General features: G+C 36.2%; 1 protein-coding gene across 8 annotated transcripts in view; it reads right to left on the bottom strand.

Annotated features, from left to right (window-relative positions):
- RAPH1 (Ras association (RalGDS/AF-6) and pleckstrin homology domains 1) overlaps positions 1 to 27,393 on the bottom strand; it is a 107,816-nt gene that overhangs the window by 63,345 nt on the left and 17,078 nt on the right. For all 8 annotated transcript variants that reach the window (XM_058708059.1, XM_058708096.1, XM_058708103.1 and 5 more), the window contains exons 2-3: positions 6,657 to 6,776; positions 611 to 716 (exon numbers count right to left, since the gene is read on the bottom strand). In XM_058708059.1, coding sequence (XP_058564042.1) covers positions 611 to 716; positions 6,657 to 6,776 — 226 coding nt within the window. The remainder of the gene's footprint in view (positions 1 to 610; positions 717 to 6,656; positions 6,777 to 27,393) is intronic.

Here is a 27,393-nt window from a genome sequence, read left to right as displayed (position 1 = left end):
TTAAGATTTATAGTAATCAGCAGAGAATAAAATTATGAGTTGAAAGATAAAAATAATGCAAAAATCATATAGTGTCCTATGGTTTTAACCACATCCCCCATCCAACTTTTTACCGTAGGCTATATGCTGTTAATATGATCAGTGCCTTGGTAGAGCTGTTAATACCTGAAGAGTTGAGAGCATAGAAGGAAAAATACAAGGCCTAAAAAAATTGCAGATTACGATGTCAATTCCAAATATTATAAAGTTGATTAGGCAAGATACATTAAATAAAGGCCAGAGGAGCTGATTTAAAAATTAACAGGTAATTTCACTGGACTTCATTTCAATGAAAATACAACAATGCAATTAAGTTTGTCATAGGGTTCCAACTTGAGTATGTACCTGGTCAAATTATTAATCACTAGAAAACTATTTTAGTTATGTTCCAGTTCAGTTTGTTCTGTGATCATTTCAATTAGTAATAAAATGCATAAACCAAGAAATATACGAACTTACTGAAGTTATGCATGTAGTTTTTACATTGAGCTATTCAGAACTGTAACTGCATTGCTTCCACATTATATAATTTAGTATGCTATTTTACATTTTATTTCCAATTACATCTTACCATTCAAGTTGTATATGGAGAAGCGATAAGAAAAATTGGCCATATTTGTTTCCTGACGAAGAGGAGATCTTTTTACTGGTTCCATGGGCTTGTCAGAATCTAAGCTCTTTAAAAAAGAAAGTTTAATAAGTTGTATTATTTTCAGGCTTCAATTATAAAAAAGATAAATAAAGTTTGATTAGGTGAACTTTCATAGAATAGTTAATAAAACCAAAATCCTTCTAGTCCTAAGGAAAAGTATAATTGTTTTTCATATTATTTTGGCTATAATTTTTTTTCCAATTGTTAGATACATGCTTACTTTAAGGCATTTAAGACCATCCTAGTTCAGAGTGAGTATCATTCCGAATACCTCAAGTGATGAACTCATTGTATATAAATTCATTATAATCTGAGTGTATGAATATGGACATGGAAAGATAAGAAATAGAAAGGAACAATGCAGGGAATTCTGTTATCTCTTTCCTCAAAGGGATTTGTTTTTGGTCCAGCATAGTCTCATTCTTGGCATGAAGTACCCTGAAGATAAGGCAAAATTCTGGACTCAAAATAAGCGAAATCCAAGATCATTTTTTTTTCTTTGTATTTATTTTTATTAAAAACTTGTTTTTTTTAGTTTTAATTCTAGTTAATATACACTGTTATATTAGTTTCAGGTGTACAATATAGTGATTCCACAATTCTTACATTACTCAGTGCTCATTATACCAATCCCCTCCCCTTTGGTAACCATCAATTTGTTCTCTATAGTTTAGAATCTATACTTTGGTTTGTCTCTTTTTTTCTTTGGCCTTCTTTAGTGATATACTTGGATTCCTTTTTCTTTATTGTTTGCATATGTATTACTGGTTTTTTATTTATGGTTACCATTAGGTTTGTATATAACATTTTCTGTATATAGCAGTCTACATGAAGTTGATGGTCACCTAAGTTTGAACCCATTCTTTTTTTTTTTTAATTTTTTAATTTTTTTTAAAGTTTATTTATTTTTGACAGAGAGAGCGAGCATGAGGGGGGAGGGGCAGAGAGAGAGGGAGACACAAAATCTGAAGCAAGCTCCAGGCTCTGAGCTGTCAGCACAGAGCCCGATGCGGGGCTCGAACTCACAGACTGCAAGATCATGACCTGAGCCGAAGTCGGACGCTCAACTGACTGAGCCACCCAGGCACCCCTGAACCCATTCTTTTACTCCTCTCCCCCTCATGTTTTAGGTATATGGTGTCATACTTTACATCCTTTTATTTTGTGAATCTCTTGACTTATTTTTATAAAAATACTTATTTTACTGCTTTTGTGCTTCCTACTTTTCTCACTTCTAACTTTTGGTCTTTCCACTCAGAGTCCCCTTTAACATTTCTTGTAGAGCTGGATTAATGGTCATGAATTCCTTTAATTTTTGCTTGTCTGGGGAACTCTATATCTCTCTAATCTGGATGATAGCCTTGCTGGATAGAGTATTCTTGGTTGCAGGTCTTTTCCTTTCAGAACTTTGAATATATCATTCCATTCCCTTCTCGCCTGCAAAGTTTCTGCTAAAAAGTCAGCTGATAGCTTTATGGGATTTCCCTCATACATAACTGTTTTTTCTTGCTGCTTTTAAAATTCTCTTTATCACTACTTTTTGCTGTTTTAATTACTATGTGTCTTGGTGTGGACCTCCTTGGGTTGGTTTTGTTGGGGGTCCTCTGTGCCTCCTAGATTTGGATTTGTTTCCTACCCTAGATCTGGGAAGTTTTCAGCTATTATTTCTCCAAATAAGTTTTCTGCCCCCTATTCTCTCTCTTTTTCTGGGATCCCTATAATGCAAATGTTGTTATGACTTGTTAGTGTCACTGAGTTCCCTAAGTCTATTTTCAATCTGTATTATTATTTTTTTCTCTCCTGTTCTGCGTGACTGCTTTCCATTATCTTGTCCTCCAGACTGCTAATCTGTTCTGCTTCTAGTCTATTATTTATTCCATCTAGTGTATTTTTTTTTTAATTTGAGAGTGTGTGTGTGCGCGCGTGCATATGAGTGGGGGAGGGACAGAGGGAGAAAGAATCTTAAGCAGGTTCCACACTCAGCCTGACGTGGGGCTTGATCTCATGACCATGAGATCGAGCTGAATTGAAATTAAGAGTAGGACACTTAACTGACTGAGCCACTCAGGTGCACCATCTACTGTATTTTTAATTTTTCTATCTTGCTGAAGATCTCATTGAGGTCCTCCATTGTTTTCTCAAGTCTAGTGAGCTGTCTCTATAACCATTACTTTAAATTCTCTATCAGACATATTATTTATCTCCATTTTGTTTAGCTCTCTGGCTGTGATTCTGTCCTGTTCTTTCATTTGAGACATATTCTTGTTTCCTCATTTTGTCTAACTCTCTGTGTCTGTTTCTACGTGTTAGGAAATTCAGCTATGTCTCCTGCTCTTTAAAGTATTGGTCTTACAGAGAAGAGGTTTTGTAGTGCTATCGTGGCTCACCTGCTTTTGCCTTCAGCCTAGTCATCTGCAATGGTCCTCTTTGCCTATTGTGGGTAGGGTTTGGCCCCTGGGTCATTAGTGGGCCATTATGGGGTCACCTTGGGCTTGACTTGAGTGAGACCAGGTGTTTGCTAGAGCTGTAATCACACCAAACTGCAGGGCTCTCTCCCTGTTATCCCCTGAAAATTTTTCACTGCTGGGCGGGACCTACAGTCAGACTAGGCATCTGCCCCCAGTCCACTGCTGGGCCACTGCTGGGCCAAGTCCCAGGGCAGGAGTCACTTTGGAGTGGCACCAATCCCTGTTGGAGTTGCTTTCACCCTGCTACTGCTAGGCTTGTGGTACCACTTTGGATGGGCTCTGGCCAAAAGCATTATTAGAGAGGGCAGGACCACAGGAGAACACAGGGCAGGGTGGTCAGTATTAGCAAGATTTGGGCTTGTCTGCTCTGGCAGGGGACCTAACGCCACTGGAACAGGCAGACCAGGTTGGAGGAAGCAGGTCCACAGAAGTGTGGGGTGGAATGTGTGGTGTTAACAAGGTTTGCATAGGTCTGCTATGGGAAGAGACCCGGAGCTGAGGCATGGATAGAGGGCGCATGTCTGCAGAATGCTGGAGCAGGGCACACTGTTAGCAAGTTAGGTAATGAGGGTTGGCTCTGATCTGGTTCCTACAGGTGTCTGTGGGCTTATGCTAGGAGGGTGGTTTGGGAAATGGTGCCAGCTGGCTCCTTTGCTCCTGGAGAAGTCCCCAATGATCCTTGCCCCTCCAGCACACACTCTGAGATTAATAAACAAATCCTCCTCTCCTTTACCCCAGTGTTTTTCAAACTGTTGCTTCTATGCTCTATCTCAGTGGGGCTGTTTGTTGTGCTGCCTCTTCATGGGCAGTTTCCTCTAGCCCTTCTGGGTCTCCCAGAGCCAAGCCCCCTGATTTTAAAGTTCTAAGTGTTAAGCTCCACTGATTATAAGAAGGGACATTCAGCCCCTCTGGTTTTCAAAGCCAAATGTATGGGGATATGTCTTCCTCATGCAGGGTCCCTCATGTGAGCATCTGCTTCTCTCCCCTCTCCACACCCAGGATGCCCCTCCCTCATGTCTCTGCCCTTCCTTCTCTCTTGGATGTGGCTTCTTCACTACATTTAGCTACGGAGAGTTTGTTCTGCCAGTCTTTAGGTCATTTTCTGGGTCATTTACACTGATGTGGGTGTCACCTAGTTGTATCTATCAGACCAAGTGAGCTTAGGATCTTCCTACTCCACCATCTTCCCCAGAAGTTCTAAGACCTAAGATCTCAACAGAGAGTGGCTACAACTTCAAACAACGACGGAATATCCTTTTTCTTCTCAAACTCTATTAAGAGGGGGACAAAATGTAATCCAGCTGTGATACTGCCTATAAGTCTAGAAATACACTGTACTTAAGGACAGTGTCTTGTAAGTTATCTTGGTAACTCTTTAAATGACACTTTTCCTCTCTAACCTTTCTACAATAAAGAATATAAGATGCTTACAACAGAGAAATTCAGGGGAAAGGTCAGTAGTTGGTGTCTATTTAAATAAATTTGCAAATATTAGGAATAGTCTTTTAAAACTTTAATTTCTATTTAAAATCAAATAGATTTCAAATACAAAAAGAATGCTGGATAGTCTTTTTGTAGAATCATGGAATTAGATTAGAATGGCGCCTTCTTTATTCACTTGTCTCAAGATAAAAGGAATCCATTCAGATAGTGTCCAACCAGTTTTTAAAGCTATCATATGAAGGATTTCTATAACCATTCACTGCCTTATTTCAAAGTTTCACAAAACTGTCAGGAAATTCTTTCAACCTCAAACCCAGCTCTTCTGCAATTTAAGTCCTAATGCTTCTCTCAGTGGAAATGAAAAGTAACAGGTAGATAATATTTTTTGTAAAAGAATTTGAATATAATTGAGGACATATTAAGAGTCCATCTATTTACCAGTTCAAATAAACAGATACTTGTTATAATTATCTGCTGTGCCCACAGTGCTGGGGGAACAAGGGAAATACTAAGAAATACTCCTTGACACCAAGAAATTGGTAACCAAGTAGTATGGTTTTTAACTCTTTTGGGGTGTTTGGGCAGGGTGGGGGGAAGTATCATGAGAATTTTGTAAAAGCTATGTATGACCCTTCTTCCAAGAAAAGGCAAATACACAAAAATTTTTACAAATGAGTTTAGAGGATTCACCAACCACTTAGAAGTTAAACTCAATTTAATATAAAGTTGAAAATCCCATTAACATAGTATGTATGATACAGGTGCACAGATGACACTTTGTAGTAAATTAAAATAATGAAACAAAAACTTGAGGTTTAAGCAGCTAATAAAGTACATAAACCATTTTTTGAAAATTTCTAAAGTGTTGAAAAGCAACTTGTTAGCAGTAAGCCACAGCATGCAATGGTTTTAATTTTGTCTCTAAAGACACATTTATACAATAAAAAACCAAAAACAACAAGAACAACAACAACAAAAAAAACGGGGTGCCCAGTAGCTCAGTCAGTTAAGCATTTGACTTCCACTCAGGTCATGATCTCATGAGTTCACGCCCTGCGTCAGGCTCTGTACTGACAACTCAGAGCCTGGAGCCTGCTTCGAATTCTGTGTCCCTCTCTCGCTGCCCCTCCCTCGTTCACACTCTGTCTCTCTCAAAAATAAATAAACATTAAAAAAAAATTTATAAAACAAAACAGTCACAGCATTGGGTTAGGAGCCAACTTTTTTGGTGAGTGGCTCTTTACATTATATGGCAAGAAATTTAAAACACTGGGAAGAATACAAGTACCAAACCAGTAGAAATGCCATTTGCATTGAAATAGCATGGAGTTACTATTCCACCTTTAAAAAAAAATGTTTTATTACCTGTTTTTGAGAGAGAACGGGGTGAGGGGCAGAGAGAGAGGAGGAAAGGATCCCAAGCAGGCTTCGTGCTGTCAGCACAGAGCCCAATGTGGGTCTTAAACTTACCAACTGTGAGATCATGACCTGAGCTGAAATCAAGAGTTGGATGCTTAACCAAATGAGCTACCCAGGCACCCCACTATTCCACCTTTTTTAAACCCAAGATCCAATAAAACAAGATGAAAAAGCTTTGCCACTATTTTAAAATGCAGCCAGGAATGAAGTTTTGTCAGTATTCTAGAATTATGTAATAGAAAATACTTGCATATGAAGACATTACTTATGTTGTAAAATATATTCATATTTACTAAGTTATGTAATAAGATTTGCTAAAATTTAGACTTTTAGATTTTAAAACTTTTTTAGCTAGCAATCTCAATTTACAAAAGAGATTTTAAGTAATCCCTCTAGATGAACAGAACTTCTGCAACAAGTATTTTTTTGTTTTTAGACTTCTTAAAATAACCACAGAAGATAACACTGTGTTCTAGAGTTACCATTCATTGACTTTTGAATGTTTTGTACATTTTCCCTTTGTACCAGTATTTAAAAATGAAACCTATATCCATATCCTTATGTCCACACAGTAAACTTTTAGCACACAGTGATGACTAAAATCATCGAATAATTTTTCAAGTACTATTTCTAACCTGAGTGAGTTTGTCTAGCTCCCCTAGCCAGGCTCCAAACATTTTGTCCAGGTCCTGATCTTCCTTATCACTGTCTTCTTCAGCACCATGGTCAATTTCTTCATCTGATAGCTGCTCCATCTGAAATACAGATATTTGGGTAGAATGAAGAGTAACAGGCTGAACTTGAAAAATTATGCAGTATCTCTTGTGATATATGTCGCAACTTTCTGGAGTTAAATCTTCAAAACTAGAGATCACATCACACAAAGGAACTAGAAATCATTAATGGAGACAGGACTGACAAGTGAATAGGAATGAGCACTTAAGTCTCAAATTTTTAGGAAATTGTGAAAAAGCAAAATGTATCAGATTATGACCAGAATCACAAATTAACAGTAATTCTAAAATTGCAGAGCCCTCCCATTAATCAGAGGATTTTATGGTAGTACAGTTTTCTCCACTAACTGATCCTATAACACTCCAAACACCACAGAGAAACAATTTCAGAAGACTTCAATCCAGCAAGTTATTATCTCACTTATTCTGTAAAAATCTGTTTAGATGCAAATAAGTATGTATCCTGCAAAACTTTAGTCCAAAAATCACTTCAGAGAAAAGACAAAACAAAATATTTTATCTAGGTTAGTTTGTTGAATTAGTTCCTCCTCCTATATTCTTTCTATCTTATTTTCTCATTAGTTACTACAAGATTGAAGGAACCAGATTGAAATTTAAAAAACTTTAGAAAACTGGAATTGAAAACTTTAAATTCCTATACAAAGTTTCCTATATGTATGACTTTTCAAGTGTACTTTCATGAAAGAGATATTTTCCTTCTCATTAATCATAGGATATCTGACATGGAACCTACACATTGTTTTGAGGAGGCAAAAAAGATTACACAAAACAAAGATCAATTACTGACCAGATACTTAAAGTTCTTAAAGTAATATTAATCTGATTATTATATTTCAATATAAAGGCTCTGAAAAATTTTTTAAACTTTCAGTACAGTTAACATACAGTGTTATATTTGTTTCAGGTGTACAACAGAGTGATTCAACAATTCCATATATTACCCAGTGCTCATCACAAGTACACTCCTTAATCCCCATTACCCATTTCACCCATCTCCCCACCTACCTCCCCATTCTGGTAACTATCATTTTGTTCTCTACAGTTAAGAGTCTGTTTCTTGGCTTGGCTCTCTCTCAGACATCTTTAGTAAAGATTACCTTTGCTTAAACCAACATATTCCAAATTAATTTGACCCCAAGTCCTTCACCTTCAACTTGGAGTAATACCTACTAACTTTCCCAGGGACACAATGAATATCATCATTTTATATTCCATACTCTTGACTCACATTTCTGAAACACTAATTTTGTTCCACTAATTATTAATTATTAATTAATAATTATTAATTATATATTATATTAATATATTGTATTAATCATATATTATATATTATGTATTAATAATATATATTAATATCATTATTAATATTAATTAAATTAATTTATATTAATTAATATTAATTTATATTAATTAATTAAAGTTAATATTAATATTAACTTGTGATATATAATATATATTAATATTATATATAATATATTAATAATTATTAATAATTATTGTTCCACTAATAATTGCCAGTGGATCTAGGCAATATTTGGAATACTGCCTGTCAGTTGGTTTAAACAATTCCTCAGAGATTAAAGATATCCTAATCTCAAATAAGAATTTGTACACATATTATACTTCCAAAGCAACAATCAACAAAATTGTGATCCTTAAAATGTGGTTGTATGCTATGTGAGGAATTTCATTGTCTAATGAAGTATCATGAAACTAAATTTTAAACCTTATTTTACTAGATAAAATTTTGCAGAGTCAAATAATGCTGCAAAATCAAATTGAACTTAGTTCTAAGGATGTGGAAAATCAGATCATATCCCATTTAATCACTTAAGGAAAATAATTTTCTTAAGCTTAATACTACAAAGGATCATAGCTTAGCAATATCTCTAATGTAAACTGATTAACTCTCATTTCTTAATTTCACTACCTTAAACATGTATAAATCAGGACATTCTTTTTTTCTTAAGTTTATTTATTTTGAAAGAGAGAGAGAGAGAGAGCAAGAGCGAGAGAGAATTCCAAGTAGGCTCTGCGTTGTCAGCACAGAGACCGAGGTGGGGCTTGAACTCATGATCCATGAGATCAAGACCTGAGCAGAGATCAAGAGTCAGATGCTTAAAGGACTGAGCCACCCTGGCGCCCTGCACCGCCCCCCGCCCCCCCCCCCCCACCAGGGCTTTCTGTCTTGACAAATGGAAAATACATCCACTAATTCCCCAATTCATACATTTGAGTCTTAAAGAAATTTGGTTTTTATAATTCACTTGTGTTAATAGTTCAAGGATTTTTATTCATTAATGAATTACAGATCTATCTCAACAGAAACCTGATATCATACTTAATCACTAAATATACCCAGAAAGACATAAAATGTTTGTACAAAGAAAAACCTGACGAGGTAATTAATTACTCAAATAACAGTTGCTAGCTTGAGAACATCTAGGGGTAGTAATATCCAGTCTTCATAATGAAGATCAAAAAGCAACAAAACTGCAATTTAAAAGTCAACTTCCTCTTCCTTCCTAATCTTAAAATTAAATACACTGGAATAACCCAGAAGCTAAAATATTCTAGCAGGAATTCTGCTTTGAGATAATGATTATGCCTGCACTTCCCTTCTGAGCACACACTGTAATTGCCCATAAGGAAAATGCTATACTGGAAAAAAATAGGAATATAATTTTGCATATAATTTTGTAGAGCATATGTGAAATAGTTCAAAATGAATATAAGTATTTTAAATTATCACAGAACTAAACAGAACTATAGCCTCCACATCAAAGACTAGTGTGTTAATTTTGAGTTTTTTCCTATTAGTCAAACTCAATAATTATTCAGATTTATTAAATCTCTTTAAATATTTTCATTAATAGTTTTATCTGGATTACTACAGATTAAAGTAGAGGAAAATACGGCTAGGGAGCAATATGGAAATTATGAAGCAACTATTTGACTTTTACTATTTATGTAACTTTTGCCAATTTTTTCCATTCTTGAATTTCTGTCACTACATGGGTTATTCTATAAAAATTAACTTAAGACACTTATCCAGAGACTTTTCCAAAAAAAATTTAGGTCCTAAAATATTTCTTAACATATCTACACCCTAAAATACCATTCTCCATTCTCTAGAAGCTGAAGTTGATCTTTATTCTCCTACACCCAGAAATGGCATCATTTCTAATTATTACACACACCAAATAGCACACCCCCCCCCACAAAGTTCTCTTGGCTGTACTGTTAAAGTCAGCAAATCTGGTACAGAAATTCATTCCTTATTACATATTGATACCTGTCTCCAATTAGATCACAACTCTAAATCTGAATTTTCCCAACATAATGCCCCTACTGGAAATAACATCAGAAAATGCAAATAAAATAATACAACAGTCAACTGTCCCTCCAAAGACGAAAAAATTAAGGAAAAGAAAATAGAACTTATGACTCTTGTTTTTAAATTATAATGCATACTAGAACAAATACTATTAAATTATCTTATGACTATTAGATTAGGTACTTTGGGGGTGAGGGGAATATTCACTTTAATTCCCTGCTCCATTACATCTGAGGGAAATTATGTTCTGAAAAAATAAATGTACCCTAACACAAACGAAAAGGTTTATTCCCCAAAGGGCAGACTTGCTGAATATAAAATAAAATCCATAGTCACTGGCAGATCAAGAAAACCCTGAGTAATCCTGGACTTCAGGGACCTCTGTGACCTCTCTTCCCACTCTACCCTCCAACCACACAGTCCTGCCTGCTATTCCTTGGAGCAGGAAGTGGGGGGAGGGTGTAGATTCTGTTTTGAAGATAGATTGAGAGATGTCTAGTAAATACCGAACTGGAAAAAGTGAGGAAGGGTTAGGAGTCAGGTAATGAGAAGGTTTAGTTGCCTGATTATTTCAAGATCATACGTTTATTAGAGAATAATCACAGATTGCAGGTAATAATGATTGAACTAATATTTTAAGCTAACTTACATTTATTTTTTTCATGTAGTAAAAACAAAAATAATGGGGGAATGATCCACTGTTGCTTATATGCAGGTTGGGTTTCATTTTACAGATAACAGTCAATAACTGTGCTTCAATTATTACAGGTTAAAACTTACATATAGCAAGCTATACTACACACAACAAAACAATTCATTTAGTATTCCTTAGTAAGAAACAATATTATTTCCACTAAATTTTCTATGAAGTTAATTATTTAAACATATTTTCCCTGTTAGATTTCCTCTTGGGAGATATTTTGGTTTACTATTCAATTTTCTCACTGTGAGATAGAATGGTGATCTTTATCAAGAAGGCTGGGCTTAGAGTAGGATTTAAGAATTTGAATAAATATATTCCAGGTAGGACAAATTATAAAGAGCAAAGGAGAAAGCCTGTGTTTATAAAACTGTCATGACAATGACTCAAATAAAACAAGAGTTTGAAAAAGTGAGTTTTAAGAGGACTAAGGTCATATATATGACTTTGAAAGCCAAGTCTATTTTTCCCCCAGAAGGCAACTGTGTTTTCAAACACAGAAGCAAAGGGGTAGGGGGAGAAATGGTATTTTACTCAGAAATGGTATTTTAACTGTGTAAAAGTTATTAGGAAGGGGCTAATATTTAGAGGACTACTGTGAATATTATGTAGAGATAATTACACAAATGGAAATTGAAGTCCAAGTCATATGTTTAGAGAGTGGCAAGAAAAATACATGGTATTAAACAAAGGTGCCTTATTTATTACTGAAACTTTTGTCCCTTTAACAATTCAAAAATAATTGTTTTTTTGTTAAAAAAAATATATACATATGTATGTATGTATGTATATATATATACATACGTATGTATGTATATATGTACTTAAAACCACATGAAAACTCCCAGAATGCAGCAGTACAAAGCTGCCACTACAGCATTTCTCCAGGTCTAACATGCTCAATGTTCCAAAGAGGCAAGAGAAGCTTTGATTTAATTTAATATTTGCTGTACACCTGCTGTGTGCTAGACACTGGGGGAAGAGAGATGGACATGATAGCCTCTGTCTTTAAGGAATGTATAATCTAGTAGGGGGCAGACAAGGAAACCAACAATGATAAAACACTGTGTTAAGTACTACAACAGGGGTATGTTATGTGACTATAGTTTAATTTAGTTTGAGGAGACTGGAAAGGGATGACGCTTCAGTCCAGACCTGAAGAATGAATGTGCAAGGCAGAGAAGGGGAAGAGTGTTTTAGACAGAGGGACCACGATGTGCAAGGGCATAAAGCTGTGACAAAGTAAGACATGTTGAGAATTCTAAGTGACTTAACATTTTTGGAGCATAAGATATGTGGTGTAGACCCATGGAAAATGGGGCTGGAAAGGAATTATCGGCAAAATTATAAGCCATACCAGAGTTTGGACTTGATGCTGATTGGCAATCTATTTCCAGTTGTGGTCTCCTGATGACCTACATTAAAATTATCTGGGGTGCTTCTTGTAAAGTCCGTTTTAAGATGGTCTGTCTAATGTCTACTGAATACTAATTTCCAGGGTCCTAAGACATTTTGAACAAGTCATCCCACATATTCTTTATGCCTACTAAAGTCTGACAACTGCACAGTGTGTTGTGTTATAATTATAACTGGGTGGATTTGCAAGACAAAAGTGATGCAGTTTCACACAATCACAATTTGGTTATAGGCAGAGCAACCTGGAATGAGTATTCTCAAAGCCCATAAATAATTTAGGCAATGAGAAGATCCCTTAATTAACATATCTCAATTACTCCTCCATTATACCACAGTTCCAAGCTTCTTCTGAGTTATTCATTGAGATAAAATTTTCATTTTTTATGACCAGTTATATTTCAGTAGCTCTATCACAAAAACAGTTTTTGAAAAACCTCCTATGCTGCTCTAATCTGATAAATAATTCCAAAGAAAAACAGGCACTAGATAAGCGAGGCTGTAAAAACTTCCAGGTTCAAGGAGTGCCCCCAACTGTGCAAGATACAACTCCTGCAAAATAAAAGCAGGAGGAAGGAAACGTAAATCAGACAAAAGAAACAATAAGAAAAAAACTCTGTTAAAATTAGCAAGGCACAAAAAGAGGAAGAGGACTCATCAAAAGCAGGAGAGAGGAAGCCACAGCAGAGAAGGAAGAGGAGAGAAACAGGACACAACATAATGTACATCAAGTGAGAACTGTGGAGAATGGAGGGCCATTAACTCCTCATGTGACTAGGGCATCCAGAGGTGTGCTTGATTCACTGCTTTCTTGATCTACAACTCCTCAACATAGAACCTTTAGTTCTGCTGTGAACTAAATGGTACCATTTGTAAACTGCCCAAATGGAAATTGGGAATTTAACAAACTAACTGAATTTATACAAGCTCTTCACAGAATCAAGACATTAAATACCGTGTTGTATGTACAGCAACTTTTCCCTCTGGTTTTATCTTTTAATTTTGTACGGTCTTTTTTCCTTTTTTTAAGATACTGCTAAAAATTTTTATTTTTTTTAATGTTTATTTATTTTTGAGAGAGAGACAGAGAGAGAGAGAGAGAGAGACAGAGTGCGCGTGGGGAAGGGGCAGACAGAGAGGGAGACACAATCTGAAGCAGGCTACAGGCTCTGAGCTGTCAGCACAGAGCCTGACATGAGACTCAAACTCATGGACCGCAAGATCATGACCTGAGCCAAAGTCGGACACTTAACCTACTAAGCCACCCAGGCACCCCAAAAGTTTTATTTTTTAAGTTATCAAGTGTGTAAATTTTTTTTTTTAAGTTTATTTATTTGAGAGTAGGGGAGGGGCAGAGAGTAAGAATCCCAAACAGTCTCCGGACCGTCAGCACAGAGCCTGATGCAGGGCTGGAACCTGCAAACCATGAGATCATGACCTGAGCTGAAGTTGGACATTTAACTGACTGAGCCACCCAGGTGCCCCTCTTGGTGAATTCTTGCACTGTTCTGGTCAGTAAATTATTCACAACCCAAAAATCTCATAAATGTTTATGTACATTTTTAGTTTTTTATCATTCATTCTTTTCTGTAGTTATCACATTTAACATAGGTAGCTTAGTTTGGCATGAGAATAAGACCCCTAATTGATTACTCCCAAAATTTCATTTTTCTTTTATTTATATATTTATGTTCCATATACATACTATGTTTTTTCCTGAGGATTCTTTTCCATTATGAGCCTATTCTTATATAAACATCACTTTATACTTTATTAATTTGTAAAGCAGATGAGTTTTTTCAAAAACTCAAAAGTTGCTTTTTATAAATCAATCACTGAAGTTTTCTCTGTTAGGGTTAGTGGCCTTCAACAGAAATGGCCCAAATTTTACCTAAGGTCCAATACTTCAAATACTTTGCCTACAAACAGCATTATGCCAAGTACTATGCAAGATACAAAGAAAGCAAAAAATACATTCCACTATTTCAAAGAACATTAATCCTAACCATGGGAGAGATGGTAAATACTGAAGTATCTTGATTAAAAAATTCTCTAAAAACGAAGTTCCTATTGTAGGCCTGTGCATGAATCAAATCTAAAGGAAGTTATGGTCTCCTAAGTGTTGAAAGGGATCAAGAAAGAAGCAAGGTACTTGTTATTCGAAGGCTTCATGGGAGCAACCTGAGAAAATTGGCCACCAGGAAACTTGCATGACACTTTGTCCTATGAGAGTAAGCTGACATCTGGATCTAAGTTTTGTAGTTTCCACATGGAACTAAACCTCCCAAATCAATAAGAGAGGTGTATTACTCTTGGTTGGCCAAGATGAATCCTTCCTTACCCAGAAGAGAGAACCACTAAGGGAGATGATTCACCCCTTATGCCTTCTCCTTTATTTATGTCTCAGTTTTTGACAACCCAAGATGTAACTAACACATCCTCTTCATTATCATGTACACTAACTCTAAGGTAACTAAAGATAATAAAAAGAAAAAAAAAAACAGCATAAAACAAGAAATTTTTTTAATAGTTGATAGTGATTATAATGTCTAAGAAAACTATAAATTAAATCAAAGGCAATATGCTAATTTAATGTTTTATTTATAAAGCACTTAAATGTACCCCTGGTAAAGGAATTCCTTTCACAAGATAATGAACCATATTCATTTCTTTATTTACATTGTATTTGTCATAATATTGGATACTGTTAATATACTAAACTCTAAACAGGAATACCTTATCTGAAGCGAAAAAAAAAAATCTTAGCTCAATGGTCTCAAAGAAACCCCTAACATTCCTAATAAATAAGAAGTTCTAATGATCAATCTTATAATTACTAATTATATAGTACACCATAAACCATAATCTGAAATAACAGAATAAAAGCCCAATAAAACCAAAAAACAAGAACAAATAATAGTAATATTCTTTTGTTTATATTCCAGTTTTTGAAGTTCAAGAATTGTGAGAGAATAAATGTCTGTTGTTTTGAGGCACCCAGTGTGTGATGAGTTGTTACAGCAGCCTTAGGAGACACATACAGTCACTATACATATCAGTAGAAATGGGGCTTACATGACTGCTGACAGAGATGTTCATGTTGCTTATTCTGCTCCATACCTGGGACCATCCCTGCTACATACCAGTTATTTCTGGATACAGCTGATATTGTGCATACACTCTCCGACTTCAACGAGAGGGAGAGTGCTAGACAGTTTAGAAGCCATTTGGACAGGATGAATCATCACTATGTTTGAACTCAAGGTTTCAAACAGACAGGTAAATACGGAATAGACAGAAATAAAGATAGACATATGTTTATGTGTGTTTGTAGGTATGTCCACACAAAGGGCCTAATAGCAATAACATCCCAGTAGCAATTAGAATACTTAGCATCCAGTTTTTGGTTTCTAAATACACACTCTACCCAAAAAGTAACCAGGGGCCCTTGGATTAATGAGTCAAGAGTTGGGGCTGGAGGAAAAAACAAACAAACAAGATGAGAACCTAGAATATCTTCTGTGCCAGAAAGTGCTCAATAAAGATAGGGACATGTCTGTCATAAGGGCATAGAGGCCAGCCGGAAGGAGGTCCCTGGAGCAATATGGGACAATTTAAGCATTAAAATCAATTATGACAGGAAGAAGCTACATAGCCCATTAAATAAGAATCCATGAATCCATTCTGATATAAACAAACATATGGGAAAGAAAGCTCTTCTTCATAGAATGCCAATGAGTTAATGTAGATGAAATGACAGATCACCATTTGTAACCATTGTAGTAACAACTGATTCAGGTAAGAATGATCAATAGATACAAAAACTTATGGGTGAAGATTTGAGAAGACTATTTACATATTGTCAAAACTATCTCCCCACAAATTGCCTTAACCAAGTGATAAAAGTTAGCATCACTAATATTGAGGCAAATTAATATCATATACTTTCTCAGAAATAACACACTGAGAAGATATATTACCATTTTGTGGTGTTCCTGACAAAATGCATTACCCGAATCAAATTGTAAGACATTTTACAAAATAACTGACCTAAAGTTGAAAAAATGTGAAGGTCAAGAACACAAAGAAAGCCTGAGGACATGTTCCAGATTAAAGGAAACCTAAAAAGACATGACAACTAAATGCAATGCTCAATCCTGGACGGGATCCCAGACCCTGAGAAAATACATAAATATAGGTATAAAGAACATTATTGGGACAATTGCTAAAATTTGACTACGGGCTGTGGATTAGATCACAGTACTGTATCAATGTTACATTTCCTGATTTTGATAACACTACTGCAGCTATGTAAGAATATCTTTGCCCTTAGGAAACACACTAAAGAATTTAGTCATAAATGTCTGCAACTTATTCTCAAATGGCTCAGAAAAAAAATGTATGTGTGTATGTATGTGTGTAAATATGTATAAAGGGAGAGAGAAATAATAATTAGGCAAAAAGTAAACTACAGGTGAATCTAGGTAAAGGGAATGTAGGAGTTGTTTGTATAAGTCGTCTTATAATAACTTTCCTGTAAGTTTCAAATTATATCAAAATAAATTTAGAAAGAGAGAGAAGAGGGGTGCCTGGGTGGCTCAGTCAGTTAAGTGTCTGACTTTGGCTCAGGTCATGATCTCATGGTTTGTGAGTTTGAGCCCCGCATCAGGCTCTGTGCTGACAGCTCAGAGCCTGGAGTCTGCTTAGGACTCTGTGTCTCCCTCTCTCTCTCTCTCTCTCTCTCTCTCTGCCCTTCCCCCACTCATTCTCTCTCTCCCTCTCTCTCTCTCTGAAAAATAAACACTAAAAAAAATTATAAAAAAAAAAAAAGAAAAGAAAGAGAGAGGAAGGGAGGGAGGGAGGGGAGATAAAGAAAAGTCTGCCCTCAGGAAATTGTAGTTCAGTTAGGAAAACACAGGATGTCAACTAATACATCATGTAAAATTCAGAAATAAACTTAAAGGACAAAACCATATAAGCTGAAAAACATTTTTACTAAATAAAATAATGCAGTTTAAGGTCCCTGAAAAATAACTGCAAATTTCTCCAACACATGATTTTTATTACTGTATGCATGTGTTACCATTCCTAAACTGCATTTGCCTGGTTTACTCAGTTAACTTTTTTAGCTTATTTTGGTCATTATAAAATTAGTTTTACTTAATGCAAATAAAAGCTTACCACTTTAGAAAAATAATGCAAATAAAAGCTTACCACTTTAGAAAAATGCAAATAAAAGCTTACCACTTTAGAAAAATTTCTAAATAGAAAAATATCTATTTAGAAAAAATAGACAATTCTTTCACAGAAGCAAAGACAATCATTTCTAACCTTCGGATGAAAAATGAAGTAACTAGGGGTGCCTGGGTGGCTCAGTCGATTAAGCATCTAACTCTTGATTTTGGCCCAGGTCATGATCTCACAGTTGTGAAATCAAACCCTGCATTGGGCTCTGCACTGACAGCACAGAACCTGCTTGGATTCTCTCTCTCCCTCTCTCTCCCTCTGCCCCTTCTCTGCCCATGCATGTGCTCTCACTCAAAATGAATAAACTTTAGAAAAATTGGTTGGGGTGCCTGGGTGGCTCAGTCTGTTGGGCATCTGACTTTGGCTCGGGTCATGATCTCACAACTTGTGAGTTCGAGCCCCATGTAGGGCTCTGTGCTGATAGCTCGGAGCCTGGAGCCTGCTTCGGATTCTGTGTTTCCCTCTCTCTGTCTGCCCCTCCTCCACTCATGCTCTGTCTCTCTCTGTCTCAAAAATAAATAAACATTAAAAAATTAAAAAAAAAAATTGGTTAATGTCATAGTATGTCAGGAATAAGTCAGAATTTGTTCTAAATCGAAGACTAATACACTTGACCCTTGAACACAGGTTGAACTGACCCCAGTTTTATGCAGATATTTAAGATAAATATGGTACAGTACTATAAATATATTTTTCTTCCTTGTGATTTTAATAACATTTTATTTTCTCTAGCTTACTTTATGGTAAGGATACAGTAAATAATACATATACAAAATATGTGTTAATAAAGTGTTTATATTGGTAATAAGGTTTCTAGTCAACAGTAGGCTATTAGTTTCAGGGGAGTCAAAAACTATACTTGGATTTTTGACTGCATGGGGTCAGCACCCCTAGTCCCCACACTATTCAAGGGTCAACTGTATTTAATCAAACAATAAGGCTTAAGCTAAATACAGACTTCAAGATGGTTTTTTAAGTTGCTTTGATATTAAAAATGTTGTTACTAAATGTGAGAACAAAGGGAGTGAAACACTTGTATCCTGCATTATTCATCAATATATTCCGTGACCTCCTGCCTGACATCTAGAATAGTAAGTGCCAGAATTGACCAAATATCCCCTCTTCAACAAAGCTGTCTGCTTCATTTCATCTCCCTCATAAATGTAAAAATCCTAGGAAAGACATTTACAACACATTGCTGATAGTACATTCAATACAGTCCCCCATACAATCAGCCAATCCATCTAAATAAAAGTCACATCACTAAACTATAATTATCACAGAGCAATTCATCAGTGTCAGCACCAGGAGGCTCAACTATTTTTCTCAGCCTTTGCCCTCTTTCTTATTTTGATGACTACTATCTTGGTTCAGATCCATACTATACTGTCCTCACATTATTCTACCAACTTCCTAACTGACCTCTCTTTTTTAATCCATCACTGTCAGACTAATCTTCCTTAAAAACTTTTTTCATGCCATGATTCTGATCAAACACCCACAAGGGTTTCCCATGACATTCTGAATTAAGTAAAACTTTTCATCAAATGATTTCACACCCTCTCTGACATGGCCTCAACCGAAATTTTCAACCTTATTTTCTACCTTTCATACTCAGTATTCTCAAAAAACAAGCATGCTTTCTTAACATAGCCTGTGTTCATGTTTTCAACCTGACTGCAACCTCTCAATCTGTCAAAAAAAAAAGGGGAAAATACATTTCTTTCTCTCCCTAAAATCCCACTGAAGTGACAGTAAACAATTGCAAAAGGGAATAAACTCAAAGGTAATGAAGGCTAGAGATGGCAAAGGCATCCAAAGATCAGAGATTCTGGCAAATTTTTGGAAGACAAAAACAGGAAGATACAGAAAGATGAACCAGAGCAGGAGCCCTCAAAGCAGGCATTTTTCACTCAACATTTATTCAACAAATATATATGAGCACACAGTGTGTGCCAAACACTGTTCTAGAAGCTCAGGTTATAGTTATAAATGTGACAAACAAGGGATCTGTTAACAATGAACTTGGATTCTAGTTAAGGTAGAGAAATATTAAACAACAAAAACAAAAAAATAAGAGCCATGACAAGTATGGTGATAATTAGGTTACAATTATAGGGAAAGTGATGGGAGTAGCTTCTCTAGATTGGATACACAGAAAAGGCCTAATTAGTGATATTTAAACTAAGATATGAATGACAAAAAGATGTCAGACATGCACAAATCAGAGAGAAGAACATTCCAGGTACAGCATACAAATTTGGTGCGTCAGGAAACAGAAAGAAAGAATAGTCTGATAGGAAGAGAGAGCCAGATCATTCAAGGATTTGTAAACCAAGAAACAGAAGTTTGGATTTTATTCTAAGAAAGCCCTCTCGAGGTCAATGACAAGTCATTCCTCACAAAAAGCTGCAGCAGAGGTGGGGACCATTTTTGGAGGTAGACAATAAAATGCGCAAAGGGATAGAGGTGGGAAAAAGGATGCTCAGCAGGACAAGAACCAGTATTCCCCACACTGGCAAACCTAGGGAAATTCTGGCACTTGCTTCTGGGTTAATGAAGCTAGAAAAAACAGCTCTCTCAAGCCTAGTAGCAAGCCTAGGTAACCAATATAAATGCCAGAAGCAACCAGATGTAAAACAATAGGGAGTGGGTGGTCCTAAGAACCAGAAGGCACAACCTCAGCTAAAAACATTCAAAGTTTTAAAAAGTTTATTCTAAGGGCACCTGAGTGGTTCAGTCATTAAGCGGCTGGCTCTTGATTCTGGCTCAGGTCATGACTTCATGGTTTGTGAAATCGAGACCTGCATCAGGCTCTGTGCGCTGACAATGTGGAGCCTGCTTGGGATTCTCTCTCTCCCTCTCCCTGCTCCTCCCCTGCTTGCTCTCTCTCAAAATGAAAATAAACTTTAAAAAAAATAAAAAGTTTATTCTAGAATTTGATGAAGTTGTTTAACCTTGTAAAAACATTAAAACTCAATGAATTTTATACTTTAAAAAAGTTAGTTATATATGTGTATTATATCTCAATTTTTAAAACAAAAACTAAAAAAAATTTTAAGCACTGTGCTAAACAAAAAAGAGTTGGATGCTACTTTCTCTAAGATGCCCATAAACTTTGTACCTCTCTATGGCATTTACAGCAAATCAGCTTTATATTACGTGTACTTTGCCTTATCACCTTCCACACCCAACTAGGTTGCAGACTTCCGGAGAGAGATCATATGGTTCTCATTTGTCACCCCAGAGCCACTATCAAAGAAATATATTTTTTCTTCATCTGAATTTCAACTGTTAAATATTTCTAATTTGATGGACTCCAAATAGAAGATGACATCTAATTTCAGAGGACTCAAAACTAAAGGTGTGCTTCTTTAAAAAAGAAAAAAAAAGTGGCTGATTTATCCAATTTTCTTTTTTTAAAAATTTTTTTAAAATGTTTATTTATTTTTGAGACAGAGAGAGATAGAGCATGAACGGGGGAGGGTCAGAAAGAGGGAGACACAGAATCTGAAACAGGCTCCAGGCTCTGAGCTGTCAGCACAGAGCCCGACGCGGGGCTCGAACTCACGGACCGTGAGATCATGACCTGAGCCAAAGTTGGCCACTTAACCGACTGAGCCACCCAGTCGCCCCTATCCAATTTTCAATAAATACTAATTTTAAGGAACCAACACATTTATTTTTTATGTTTATTTATCTATTTTGAGAGAGACAGTGCATCCAAGCGAGAGCAGGGGAGGGACAGAGAGAAAGGAGAGAGAGAATCCCAAGCAGATTCTGCACTATCAGCACAGAGCCTAAAACAGGGCTTGATCTCACAAATCATGAGGTCATGACCTCAGTGGAAATCAAGAGGAAGACACTTAACCAACTGAGTCACCCAGGTGCCCCGGAACCAACACTTAATTTAAAATTAATATCGCTATCAACAGAAGAATGGTTTAAAAAAAAAAAAAACTGAAGAAAATTCTACAATGCACTTTAGTTTTCACAAAATATTTTTATAATATTTCTATAAGGCTGTTTCTAGGGATATGATTTGATTCAATAGCTATATTAATATTATGACTCTCCTGGGGCACCTGGGTGGCTCAGTAGGTTAAGTGTCCGACTCTTGATTTTGGCTCAGGCCATGATCCCATGGGTTCGTGAGATCGAGCCCTGTGTCTGGTTCTGCACTGACGGTGCAGAGCCTGCTTAAGATTCTCTCTTTCTCTCAAAATACATAAATAAAAATTTTTTTAAAAAATGACCCTCTTAACAAGTAACAAACGATAATAGTAAGGGTTCCTGCACATGACAGAAACCTAATTGAAATTAATTTTATAAACAAAGAATATAATCAAATTCAAAGTTTAAAGAAATTCGTCAGTACATTTATCACACTGTATCTCTTCTCTCAACTTCATCTCTATTTCTCTCCTTTCCAAGGTTTCATTCCAAAATTCTGTACTCCTATTCTGCAACCTGCTTTATATCTCCATTTCTTTCTTTTTTTTTTTCTTCCTCTTTATAAAGAGTGCACGCACACACACAAGTGGGAGAGAGGGGCAGAGGGAGAATCCTAAGCAGGTTCCATGCTCAGCATGGAGCCTGATGTGGGATTCGATCCCACAAACCTGGGATCATGACCTGAGCTAAAATTAAAGTTGGACAATCAGCCAACTGAGACACCCAGGCACCCCTGTATCTCCATTTCTTTAGATTCTCTCTTCTCATTCTGTCCCATCAATATTTTTCTCTCCATATCCCTGAAAGAAGCTACTCCCAATTCCTAAATTTCACAAATCACTAAAATAGATTTTTAGAATTAGCCAGAACACTGAATTCATACAACTGCCAAAATAGATTTTTAGAATTAGCCAGAACTCTAAATAAAAACTCAAGATTGGGCAGAAATCACTTTACTAGTAAATCCCACATATAGTAGTAGTTCTTCTTCCATCTTTGCATATCAGTATTTTATTCTGGCGGGAGTCACAAATCCAACCAGAGATGGCTCATTATTCCTGACATTAACCAGCCACAAATGGAAATGGGTAATATTTAATGGCCAAGAATTGCTTTGGGTGAAAAGATAGGGCAAATAGTTACTGAAATTTTCATTAAGAATTTGCAAAGGTGTCAAACAGCAAATGCTAAAACATCCTTTAAAATTTTTAACACAAATTCTGGTTAACAAGAAAACTCAAGTAGGTAAATATTTCATTTTTATGACCTAAGTCTGAATTAGTAAGGAGAGAACCTTCATTATCTTATACTAGTGAAAGGGTCTATTTAAAGACAGTCTGCAAGATATTCCTAGCCTAAGTCATCTAAGACTAAATAAGGACTCAGGAGAGACTGGAAATTCTTATTCTGCCACTTAACTAACTACAACTTCAGGCTAAATCATTTAAATCCTTAGGTCTTATTTTCTCAATATGCAAAAGAAAAGATGGACTAGCAAATCCAAAAGTCTCACTCAATACCTCCCAACCAATTTTGGTTCTAATTTTTTAAATGTATTTACTTATTTTGAGAGAGAGACAGAGCCTGCATGAGTGGAGGAAGGGCAGAGAGAGGATAGAGAAAATCCCAAGCAGGCTCCATGCCCAGCGCAGAACCCAATGCTGGGCTCAATCCCATGACCACAAGATCATGACCTGAGCCAAAATCAAGAGTCCAATGCTTAACTGACTAAGCTACTCTGGCACCCCTGAAGTTTTATTTTTTAATTACTGACTTTATACTTTAAATAGCCTTAGGAAACTCAGTGACTCCATCAAGTGTAATAACATTCTTATTATAGCGATCTTACAAGAAGAAGAGAGAAAAGAGGGTAGAAAACTTATCAAAAAAGTAATGGCTGAAAACTTCCCTAACCCGGGGAAGGAAACAGATATTCAGATCCAGGAGGCCCAAGACCCCCCCACAAATTCAACCCAAGGAGATTCACACCAAAACACACAGTAATTAAAATGGCAAAAAGTAGTGACAAAAAAACTTTAAAAGCAGCAAGAGAGGGGTGCCTGGCTGGCTCAGTCAGAAGAGCATGTGACTCTTGATCTCGGGGGTCATGAGCTTGAGCCCCACACTGACAGTAGAGACTAAATAAATAAATCAGTAAGTAAATAAATAAATAAGAAAAAAAAAACTTTAAAAAAAGCAGCAAGAGAAAAGCAGACAATTACATAAAAGGGGAATCCCATAAGGCTATAAGCAGATTTTTCAGCAGAAACTTTGCAAGTCAGAAGGAAGTAGCATGATATATTCAAAGTGTTGAAAGGGAAAAAAGCTGCAGCCAAGAATACTGTATCCAGCAAGGCTACCATTCAGAATGGGAGAGATAAAGAGTTTTCCACACAAACAAAAACTAAAGGAGTTCACGACCACTAAACCACCCTACAAGAAATATTAAAAGGGATTCTTTGAGTATAAAGGAAAGACCATAAGTGAAAGTATGAAAACAAAACAAAACAAAAAAAAAACACAAAAGCAGTAAAAATAAGTATTTCTGTAAAAATCAGTCAAGGGATTCACAAAATAAAAGGATGTAAAGTATAACACCATATACCTAAAACATGAGGGGGAGAGGACTAAAGAATGGGTTCAAACTCAAGTGACCATCAACTTTATATGGACTACTATATCCATAAGATGTTATATATAAACCTAATGGTAACCACAAATTAAAAATCAGTGACAGATATGCAAAGAATAAAGAGAAGAGGATCAAAATATATCACTAAAGAAAGCCAACATACCATGAAACAGAGCAAGAGAAGGATCAGAGAAACTCTATAGAAACAACCACAAAACAAGTAGCAAATGGCAATAAAAATATATCTATAAGTAACTATCTTGAATGTAACTGGACTGAATGCTTCAATCAAAAGACATAGGGTGATAGAGTAGATAAAAAACAAGACCCAATTATATGCTGCCTATAAGAGACTCATTTTATTTTTTTTTTTAATTTTTTTTTTTTCAACATTTTTTATTTATTTTTGGGACAGAGAGAGACAGAGCATGAACGGGGGAGGGGCAGAGAGAGAGGGAGACACAGAATCGGAAACAGGCTCCAGGCTCCGAGCCATCAGCCCAGAGCCTGACGCGGGGCTCGAACTCACGGAGCGCGAGATCGTGACCTGGCTGAAGTCGGACGCTTAACCGACTGCGCCACCCAGGCGCCCCAAGAGACTCATTTTAGACCGAAAGACACATGCATTTTGAAAGTGAGAGGATGGGGAAACATTTATCAGGTAAATGGATGTCAAAAGAAAGCCAGAGTAGCAATACTTATATCAAACAAAACAGGATTTAAAACAAAGACCGTAACAAGAGTCAAAAAAAGGACACTACATAAAATTAGAGACAATCCATCAACAGCATATAACAACTGTAAATATGCACCCAACATAGAAGCACACAAATACATAAAACAGTAAGTAATAATTAACTCTAATAAAATAATAGTAGGGGACTTTAAAACCCCACTTACATTAATGGATAGATCATCCAAATAGAAAATCAACAAGGAAACAGTGGACTAGATAGACTTAATAGACATATTCAGAACATCCCATCCTAAAACAGTAGAATACACATTTGTTTCAAGTGCACATAGAACATTCTCCAGAAGAGATAACATACTAGGCCACAAAACAAGTCACAACAAATTTTTAAAAGTTGCAGTCATACCATGCATCTTTTCTGAGCACACACTATGAAACCAGAAATCAACTACAAGAAAAATCTGGAAAGAGCACAAATACATGGGGATTAAATAACATGCTACTAAGCAATGAATGGGTCAACCCAGAAATCAAATAAGAAATACAAATTACATGGAAACAAGTGAAAATGAAAACACAATGGTCCAAACTCTTTGGGATGCAGCAAAGTGGTTCTATGGGGGAAGTTATAGCAATACAGGCCTATCTCAAGAAGTAAGAAAAATCTCAAATAAACAACCCTACACCTAAAGGAGCTAGAAAAAGAACAATAAAACCCAAAACCAGCAAAAGAAAGGAAATAATAAAGATTAGAGCAGAAATAAATGATATAGAAACTGAAGAACTAGAACAGATCAATGAAACCAGAAGCTGGTTCTTTGAAAAGATCAACAAAATTGATAAACCTCTAGCTAGACTCATAAAAAAAAAAAATAAAGAAAGAAAGAAAAAAAAAAAAGAGTTAATGAGAGGACCCAAATAAACAAAATCACTAAGAGAAGAAATAACACCACAGAAATGCAAACAATTGTAAGAGAATATTATGAAAATCTGTATGTCAATAAATTGGACAACTTAGAATAAATGGATAAATTCCTAGAAATATACAACCTACCAAAATGAAAGCAGGAAGAAATAGAAAATTTTAACAGACCAATTCCAGCAATGAAATTCATCCAGTAATCCAAGAACTCCCAACAATATAAGCACCTTCACAGGCAAATTCTAACAAACATTTAAAGAAGAATTAATACCAATTCTATTCAAACTATTTAAAAAAAACAGAAGAGGAAGGAAAGCTTCAAAATTCATTCTATGAAGGCAGTATCACCCTGATACCAAAGCAGATAAAGATATCACAAAAAAAGAGAACTATGAGCCAATAACTCTCATGAATAAAGATGCAAAAATCCTCAACAATTAGCAAACCAAATCCAACAATATGTTAAAAAAACTATTTTCCACAATCAAGTAGGACTTATTCCCAGGATGCAAGGGTGGTTCAATATTAGCAAAACAATCATTGTGATACATCACATCAACAAAAGAAAGGTAAAAACCATATGATCATTTCAACAGATGCAGAAAAAGCATTTGACAAAGTACAACATCCATTCATGATTACAAAAAAAAAAAAAAAAAAAAAAAAAAACCTGCAAAGTAGGTCTAGAAGGAACATACCTAAACATAATAAAGGCCTTAATTGAAAAACCCATAGCCAACATCATACTCAACGGTGAAAAACTGAGAGCTCTTCCCCTTAAGTCAGAAACAAGAAGGGGTGCCTGGGTGGCTCAGTTGGCTAAGTGTCCGACCTCGGCTCAGGTCATGATCTCATGGTTCGTGAGTTCGAGCCCCGCATCGGGCTCTGTGCTGACAGCTCAGAGCCTGGATCCTGCTTCGGATTCTGTGTCTCCTTCTCTCTCTGACCTTCCCCTACTCATACCGTCTCTGTCTCTCAAAAATAAACATTGGAAAACAACAACAACAAGGATGTATAATCTCACCACTTTTATTCAACATAGAACTGGAAGCTCTAGCTGTAGCAATTAGACAACATAAAAGTAAAACCCACAATAAAGAAATCAAAGGCAGGGGCGCCTGGGTGGCTCAGTCGGTTAAGCGGCTGACTTTGGCTCAGATCATGATCTCGCGGTCCGTGAGTTCGAGCCCCGCGTCGGGCTCTGTGCTGACCGCTCAGAGCCTGGAGCCTGTTTCAGATTCTGTGTCTCCCTCTCTCTGACCCTCCCCTGTTCATGCTCTGTCTCTCCCTGTCTCAAAAATAAATAAAACGTTAAAAAAAAAAAAAAAGAAAGAAAGAAATCAAAGGCATCCAAACTGGTAAGGAAGAAGTAAAACTTCTCTTACTATTTACAGATGATATGATTTTATATATATAAATATATAAAACTCTGATGGGGCGTCTGGGTGGCTCAGTTGGTTGGGTGTCCGACTTCGGCTCAGGTCTCACAGCTTGTGAGTTGGAGCCCCACGTCGGGCTCTGTGCCGACGGTTCAGAGCCTGGAACCTACTTCGGATTCTGTGTCTCCCTCTCTCTCTCTACCTCTCCCCCACTCATGTTCTGTCTCTCTCTGTCTCAAAAATAAATAAACATTAAAAAAAAATAAAAAAAAAAGAAAACTCTGATGACTCCACCCAAAAACTATTTACAACTGATAAATGAATTCAGTCAGTTGCAGG

This window comes from Neofelis nebulosa, chromosome 2 (genome assembly GCF_028018385.1).
Source record: "Neofelis nebulosa isolate mNeoNeb1 chromosome 2, mNeoNeb1.pri, whole genome shotgun sequence".
Taxonomy (NCBI): Eukaryota; Metazoa; Chordata; class Mammalia; order Carnivora; family Felidae; genus Neofelis; species Neofelis nebulosa.
This window is presented reverse-complemented; position numbering and strand designations above follow the sequence as displayed.